This window comes from Pocillopora verrucosa, chromosome 9, assembly GCF_036669915.1.
Source record: "Pocillopora verrucosa isolate sample1 chromosome 9, ASM3666991v2, whole genome shotgun sequence".
Lineage (NCBI taxonomy): Eukaryota > Metazoa > Cnidaria > Anthozoa > Scleractinia > Pocilloporidae > Pocillopora > Pocillopora verrucosa.
The window spans coordinates 9,898,733-9,907,388 of record NC_089320.1 but is presented as its reverse complement, the minus strand read 5'-3'; the positions used below and the strand labels follow the sequence as shown (position 1 = coordinate 9,907,388).

General features: G+C 39.3%; 2 protein-coding genes across 2 annotated transcripts in view; one reads left to right on the top strand and one right to left on the bottom strand.

Annotated features, from left to right (window-relative positions):
- The first annotated feature begins 6,615 nt into the window (after positions 1-6,615).
- LOC136283475 (uncharacterized) lies at positions 6,616-7,101 on the top strand. Its single transcript, XM_066172431.1, has one exon. It carries the CDS (start codon positions 6,616-6,618, stop codon positions 7,099-7,101), a length of 486 nt encoding a protein of 161 aa, XP_066028528.1.
- Positions 7,102-7,150: 49 nt separating this feature from the next.
- Positions 7,151-8,656, bottom strand: part of LOC131778192 (uncharacterized) — a 1,759-nt gene continuing 253 nt past the window's right edge. Inside the window, exon 1 of the mRNA XM_059094576.2 lies at positions 7,151-8,656. This exon is cut by the window's right edge and continues 253 nt beyond it. Coding sequence (XP_058950559.2) covers positions 7,911-8,656 — 746 coding nt within the window. The 3' untranslated portion in view covers positions 7,151-7,910.

Here is an 8,656-nt window from a genome sequence, read left to right as displayed (position 1 = left end):
AATCTACCCTGACAACTTCGGTGGGACAAGAGTGACGCGCATATACTCCGTTACCATCCGTCGTCAAATCTCCTTCATTAACGATGTTTAGATCGACAATAAAAATGGCCGACTCGGTAACTCCGTGTGCCACCTTGCGGCAGACTTTCTTAGTGTCAAAATTACCTGCGATGCAGATATCTATAACTTCTTTTGTTGAAAGACCCTTCTGAGAAACTTTAAAAACAGGTTGCCCATTGATTTTTAGGCCTAAAAAGACAAACGAAACACAGATAATAAGCAAAAACTCTTGATACTATTTGCAGCCATTTTCTCTATCATTATGGGGAAATATAGTATGCTTCGTACAAAAATATATTTCAAAATACCTTAAATGAACGCCTACCAATTATAAAGCATTTATACAAAACTCCTTCTTAAAGTGAAACACGCAAGGTGTTTCAAAACCGTCTGTTTCTTCTAAAATCTCAATTCTGATCGATTGAATCAACCACAAAGGCTCTGGGCAGTTGAGAGAAAACTAAACTTGTGGTTTCTAAAAACCTTTTTCCAACTTCTCAAAATTCATCATTTCAACTGTGGTCTCTTGCCCTTCCTTTTCAATTTTGTTTGTTTGTTTTGTTTCCTTTCTCTTTTCTAATCTTTCTTTACCTTCCTGAGCTTTCTCGAAGTCGTCTTCATTGCTGTAGGGATCGTAGTTATCATTGTCGGAGCCAACTTCGGGCTCATCTTCTTCAGACACGTTAAGGCTGCTCAAAGAAGATACGTGAGACCGCCGCCGTCTTTTTTTTTGGTGTAACGGCGATGCTATTTCGACTTCAGTTGACCTAATCGTTTCCATATAAAAGAAACAAATAAATTAATTCGGTGGGTCCTCTATCATTAGCTTGTAACAATTCTCTTCTTATGTGACGTGTAAATTCTATTCGGAAAAGCAAAAACTGAGTGTTCCTGTTTTCTTAAGATACTAATGGAGAATACAAAGGTTAATAACCGAAAAACAGAAGTCCCGCTTAGTTTTTTTTGGCACTTACGTGGACCTTTTCGAGGGTCGTTTGGAACATGAAGGGATTCCGCTATCGTCTTCCATTTCCTCTTCCAGCTCGCGGGCTGCACTTAGGTTAACTTTGGTCTTGGAGAATGCATTCGTTTTGGCTCTGCGTGTTTGAGACTCTATAAACTGCTGAAGTTTTTTGTAAATAGCGCCATCTGTGGAACCCGTAATATCCAGTTCATTCACGGGCTCATCTCTCCTCATGGACGCCAAACTGATGCTCACAGAACTTTTCACAGGTTCGTTTTCTACCAGGCCTTTGCCAATATGTATATAGCTTTCTGAGGTATGGACTACGTCGGAGCCATCACTACTGCTGAGCACAATCATTGGAACAGATAGCTCTGCCCTCCCTACACTTTCTTCGGCACCGCTGTTGCCAATCGGTGAGCAATCATCTGTGAATTTCACAGTATCAAGTAAGGCAACATTGCATTTATGCAGTTTAATTCTAATGTATTTCAAATTCTGACAAACCCCACAATAGACAGTCAGTAACTTCCTTAAAAAAGTACGTAATTTTACCGTAGTAGGGTAACTGGCGTTCGTTGAAATGTAAAACCAAATAAGCTTTCTGTTCAGACATGAATGAGTACAGTTGCATCAGGGAAATGTATTTAACTTAATGGTTTGTACAGGAAAGTGCTAATCTTAAACGACGAAAATCGACCACGGTTTTGTAAGTGACGCTTTAAGGTAAATACAAACCGTGCTTTCAGTCAAACTGTATTCACTACAATTCTCGCTCAGTATATGAATACCTGAAACTCGGCTTTAAGTTGGTGGTAATTAAGCAAGCTATTATTACATCTGTGCCTAAACGATAAGATTGCATACCATTTCTCTCTATTAATCCCAGCTCTTTACTAGTCGAAGATGGCGAAACACTGAAATGAAAGAAAAATTATTTTAAAAACGAAACCCCGCAATATCATCTGTTGGACAACCTGTTCAAAGTTAATTTCAAATATATAGATGGTAAATTTGCTTTCTCAGGTCCAGGGGATACCGTGTTCGAAAGTAAAGTTACTTGGACATCAAGCGATATTCATCTATTTCCTCTGCTACACTTTCGTCGGTGTAATAGCAGTAAAGGATAATATTGTAATAATCATAAGAAATAGGACTGGTACCTTTCATTTTCGCTCATTAGAGAGAGCGACTGCAACATATAATTTTTTACACCACTAGAAACCAGGCGCTGCCATATCCAGCGACAGACTCCTTCGCATGCCGTTTCCTCTTCTTTTACCTCTGAAAATACTTTGAGAAGGCCGGTGCCTTTACCACCAACTTCGGCGGGAACAGGATGGGTATCTACAATAAAGAAGCAGTTGCTTGCAAGGCCAATTATGAAGACTAATGGCTCACAGGTGTAGATGGCAACGCAAAAATCTTTTTTCGATAACATGGAAGATAAGGCATGGACAAGGTTAGTCTGCCCTTTTTGGGAGAATACGAAGTCGCTCTCCAAGATTTCTTCAGAAAAATCGTACTTGCCAACTTCAGCACCAACACTCCGTATCAGTTGGTACGCCGACAGAACATCGTAGAGTTCCTCACAATTCCTGTATGGATTTACCACTCGGGGGAACTCTGTGATGACATTTTCTGCCACTTCGCAAATATTTTGCCACAGCTTCTTACTACCCCCAATTGCTTCTTCTCGGAACTTACATATTTCATGAGCAATTTTTACACATAGAAAGGCACAGGCATTAGTTCCATCATTATCCGGAAATTCTTCAGGTACCTTGTCACCTCTGGATACAATCTGTGCAACCCTTCTGTCGTACTGTTCTAGGCATGAGGCTTGACTGACCTATGAGGAATAAAGTTTGACTTTCACACAAAGATGAATAATCTTTACTGTAATTATTTTTAACATTATAAGTTTATTTTAGCTTGTTTTATCTGATGTTTGAGGGCTTTTTTAGGAGACAAGGATGACAAGACTGTCACCACGCATTGGAAATATTCCACTTTCCCAACAAATACTTCTCCAAATTCCTTTTTGCCAGTAAGATAATGTGGTTTTTAATTTTTTTGTGTCTACAATTGTCGTTTAAAAAATGGTTTTTAAAATATCTTTGTGAAACGTATTTCCATGCCAAATCATCATGTGAGAGAAAAGAACAAGGTTGTTTGCAGAAAGTTAAAATGGTATATTTTGATAAACTGCAGTTTTGTAAAATTACTCTCTACACGGAACACTTCGCACTCTTCAGGAAATCTGCAAAGCTCGATTACTGGCTGGGTTACATTAATGACCCTTTCACGAACATTTTCCTCGTTCTTGACAAGATTAAAAAATATTACCCTTTAAAAAATACAAATGACTAACCTTCAAGGGGATATTAAGAGTAGACATGGTAGATCCCTGGCTGATCATGGAAACCACTTCTTCAACCTTTGGCCGTTTATCAGGGTCAAATTGAGCACACTAAAGCCAAATCTTGTTGACCGAATACCAGTCAGTAGCATGCTTGTGTTGATATTTGCATGGCTCTGTTGGCAATTTTCTCGTTATGAAGAAATGCTCCAGTGCTTGCAGAGGTGTTTTTCCCTCTCTTAGGGCTGCTTGTATCTCATCAAAGTAGGGATACTTGACACAAGGGTTCAGTAATACAAACAGGGTCATGCCTAAAGACCAAATGTCGGCTCTCTTAAGATCTTCTCCTGATGCAAGCGGTAAACGAATCGCTTCAATCAGCATTTCTGGGGCCATATATACCGGTGTTCCTCGATTAACTCAAGCAGTTTGGGACTGCAGGATGGAATTAGTTTGTATCTTAGTGGAGCAGCTTTCACCGAAATCAGTTAGCTTACATAGCAGTGGGCGCTGTTCCCAGCCTTCTCTCTGAGCACTTGTAGTCAGATCACAGTAGTGTTGATTGGTGACCAAGATGTTAGCCGGCTTTAAATCCCGATGGGCGACATCTTTGTCGTGCAGATATTTAAGACCCAATGCTACATCCTTGCAAATGGTGGAGATGACTTGAGGGGTGACGAAACCGTCGCAATCGGAGCCCTCAGGAACACCAAGAAATTCTGCAAGGGAGCTAACTTTTGACTCGATACCGAATGGTTGGAAATCGAAATACACATACTTGAGAATAAGGGCGAAGGGATTGTTGCAGATTCCCTTGAACTTCACAATGTTTGGATGTTTCAACTCTTGAATGATTCTTGCTTCCTTTACAAACGTTTTCTTATCCAATATGTCCTCGCCGAGCAATTTCTTAACGACCACTTTCTCCGCAGCGGCCGACTTCCCACCCGCATCAGGAACAGTCTGCCAGTTAGCAGTGAACACAGCACCATAAGCGCCCTTACCAATGATTTCCTTGTTTGTCAAACACTTGAAATCATGAACTGGAAGACCTGAACAGTCGATGGTCTTGGGCTTAAGAACAGGAAATTTAAAAGCCATAATCTTGCCTGAATTAATAGCACACAAAGCGAGCACAAAGCAAACTTCTTGCAGCACGTGGAACTTGCGCAAATGCGAAACACGATCTCTTGCTCGTAAGGAAGAGGTGTGCGACGGGGGTGTAATCAGAAGCGCGTACGCGTAACTTTTCCATGTATATTATTTTTATTAAAAATTTTGAAGCAAAGGAACTGTATTACTTGCGATTATAAAACTGCTGGACGACTATTTCGGCATGGATATGCTTCTGTTCTCTATATGAGACGGAGAGTCTAAACATGTTTAGACGCCACTGGAAAACTGTCATGTTGGTGCAACATGCCAAGATGTTCGGTGATATACTAATTTGTAATGTTTAAATGTATTTTTGTGACATGAAAGAGGTCACGTTGTCACCGCAGGGGTGAAATAGTCCATTTCGCAAAATAGTAACTCTCCTAAAATTACTATTTTGCGAAATATATTTTAATACGGTTTAAGAAATGAGAGAAGGCCAAAATGTTCGGTGATATACTAATTTGTAATGTTTAGATGTATTTTCGTGACGTGAAAGAGGTCACGTTGTCACCGCAGGGTGAAAATTGTCCATTTCGCAAAATAGTAACTCTCCTAAAATTACTATTTTGCAAAATACATTTTATAATACGGTTTAAGAAATAAGAGGAGGCCAAAATCTTCGGTGATATACTTATTTGTAATGTTTAAATGTATTTTTGTGACATGAAAGAGGTCACGTTGTCACCGCAGGGTGAAAATTGTCCATTTTGCAAAATAGTAACTCTCCTAAAATTACTATTTTGCGAAATACATTTTAATACGGTTTAAGAAATAAGAGGAGGCCAAAATGTTCGGTGATATACTAATTTGTAATGTTTAAATGTATTTTTGTGACATGAAAGAGGTCACGTTGTCATCGCAGGGGTGAAAATGGTCCATTTCGCAAAATAGTAACTCTCCTAAAATTACTATTTTGCGAAATATATTTTAATACGGTTTAAGAAATAAGAGGAGGCCAAAATCTTCGGTTATATACTAATTTGTAATGTTTAAATGTATTTTCGCGACATGAAAGAGGTAACGTTGTCACCGCAGAGTGAAAATAGTCCATTTCGCAAAATAGTAACTCTCCTAAAATTACTATTTTGCGAAATAAATAAAAATCCTTCTTATTAATGAACGATTACTCCAAAATCCTTGTGAAAGTTATCTTTACCTTATTTGAAAATATATCTGCATTATTCCTTTTGTTTTATTTCATCTGACCCGATTTCGTTTCGTTTCGTTTCGTTTCGTTTTGTTTCGTTTCGTTTCGCAAAATAGTATAAGCCGTTTTGTAGTCGTTCTGTTCTACGCTTTTCGATATGGTTACGAGTTGTTGTGTCCCTGAATGCAATCAGAAAGGAAAGAAGACGCCCACAGGAGAGAAAGTTTCTTTCTTTGAATTCCCATGCACTCCTACGAGGAGAAAACAACTGCCTCTAACCGAAATACTGAGCCAAACGATACTTGTTCAGAGTTAAATGCGCCAAAAAAGATCGAGGAACTGGAAGAGGAGGTGTTAAAACTTCGACAGGAAAACACTGAGCTAAAAAAGAAATTGGACGAGGTAGAGAAACAGAACGAGGCTATCTCGGCCCGACTATTTTCTCTGGAACGCTTTACATCAGACGCTGACATCAACTTTTATACTGGTCTTCCAAATTATGCTACTTTCCTCGCCTTATTTAACTTTTTGAACCCGGGTGAAAATGGAGAAAACATTCGTCCAAGAAGCACCTTAAAAGATGTGCCAGAGGATTTTTATGATGTGGACTCTGATGATGAAGAAAACATTTCACCTGCAAAGAAAGGACGCCCACGAAAACTCAAACCAGTTGAAGAATTTTTTATTGTCTTATGCTGCCTGAGAAGAGGCTTTTCAGAGCGCCATTTAGCTCACTTGTATGGTGTTGCCCAGTCCACCATAAGCAGGCTTTTTGTGCCATGGATTAATTTCATGTATCTGAAATTTGGCTAGGTTTGCATCTGGCCTCCTAAGTCAGTTGTTCAGGCAACTATGCCTGCAGATTTCAAAGAAAAATTTCTCTCAACGCGAGTCATTATTGACTGCACATAGGTCTTTTGTGAAATGCCAAGCAGTTTGCTTTTGAACTCTGAACTTTTCAGCTCGTACAAAAACCATGTGACATTGAAAGGACTTGTCGGTATTGCACCAAGTGGAGCTATTACATTTTGCAGTCAACTTTATACCGGCAGCATCTCTGACCGCGAAATTGTTTTACGGAGTGGATTTTTGTCCCAATCCTTTGAAGATGGTGACTCTGTTATGGCAGACAAGGGATTTCAGATACAAGACATCCTGCCCCTTGGTGTGGATCTGAATATCCCACCCTTTTTAGGCAGTGATGCTCAAATGTCTGCCGAAGATGTTGTTAGGACACAGCAGATTGCAAGTCTTCGGATACACGTCGAAAGGGCCATCAACAAGATAAAGAACTTCCGAATTTGGAATGGAGTTGTTCCTCTGAGTTTATTTAGTGTCGTTAACCAAATGTGGACTGTTTGTGCTTTCCTGTGCAACGCTCAGGATCCACTCATATCTAATATCACATGATCTGCTTATGTTTATTGTTTTACTAAGCCAATGTTGTTGTTTTCATTTATCTTTAGTTAAAATATTTTTCAAACCAGTTTTGTTTTTGTCACTTTTTGTGTTTAAAACATGATATTTAGAAACATACAAAATCATAAATCAAACTGGTTTGAAAAATGCAAAACCAAAAATAAATATGAACCACAACAGTAAAATTGACTTGACGGCAGGGCTAGTTATAACACTTAAATGTCCTGCTAACCTAAAAGTTTAGCATTTGCACAATGTCTGAACAATAACAAAACACTATAGACCCATGATGTTACATGAAACACATAAATATAAACCTAAGGTGGGAATGGGGGGGTGCTCCATTAGGGCTTATGGTGGACATGCAGCCAGCCTGTGTATGGCTTTTAGGGATTGTTTTGGGTTAAATTTCTTAAGCAGGGAACCAAAATCAGCATTCTGTCTGAAAGTCTGCAGGGTGGGAAAGTTTCTCTTCTTAAACATGGTCAGATTTCGAGTGTCTGAGCCACACCTCTCAACCCAATGATACATGGAGTACCCCCCCCCCAGAATCCAGAGCCTCATGAACCTAATGATTGTATAACAGTAGTTAATTGTTTTGATGTTTAAATGTCCCAAATAGGGGCTCACCATGTAGTAAACATGCATATTATAATAACAGTGACTTTGCCTTATGCTCTTGGTTCTCTAGCTGCTATAGCTAGGAAGTGTTTAAAATAATGCAGTTTCAATGTGTCCTTTAAATTGTTCCAAAATTGCACGTCAAATGGAATTCGCTCGATGCTCATTCCCTTACTGGTTTAGACGATGAAATCGCACCACTTTGCCCCGGTCACACCCATCAGCCCTTGCACTTGGACATAGTATTTATGGGTGCTTTTAAGTTTAGGCTTTCCATCGACTTCTTCCATGAAAAAGCTGCTATCAGAGCATGCATCCAGTGGGGTGACTAAGTACTTGGTTTCTGGGCACTTGACCTCAGAAAGACCAAATTGATCAGAGCATCCAGGATCAATAACCTTGCCATCTGGTGATGCACCCAAGTATGGGGCATCCATACTTATTACAAGTCCTGACTTAAAAACCTTCACTGACTTGTTAATAGAGGACATATATGTTTGGTATTGTTCTAAGGCAATTGGCTCATATTTAAGTCCATGATTAGTATATCTTGATGAAAAAGGCTTTGGATTTATAAGATTTTGTACTAAAGATTCATGGTTTCTTTTTCTGTCCCGTATAAGACCAAAATTGGAGGCAGTAAATCGGAATTTCCTTTCCAACTTCCATTCAGGGCACTCTGATTGGCTGCGTGTTTTAATTTCAATGCCATTCAGTTTATCTTCATCAACTTGCAGATCCTTTAACAGTGATTTTTCTGCTTCTGAAAGATCAGCAGGTATCTCAAACTGTTCATTAGACTGACTTGATAGGGGAAATCTTGGATATGTCACAATATGCTCACCATGGTTGGCAGGGTTTGCCCTTGGGATAGACGTGATGTCACAAAACACTTTGAAATTATCTTCGGTCACTGCAAGTTGAT

Coding starts and splice junctions, on each gene's coding strand:
- LOC136283475 (XM_066172431.1), top strand. CDS start 6,616: ATGCCAAGCAGTTTGCTTTTGAACTCTGAACTTTTCAGCTCGTACAAA.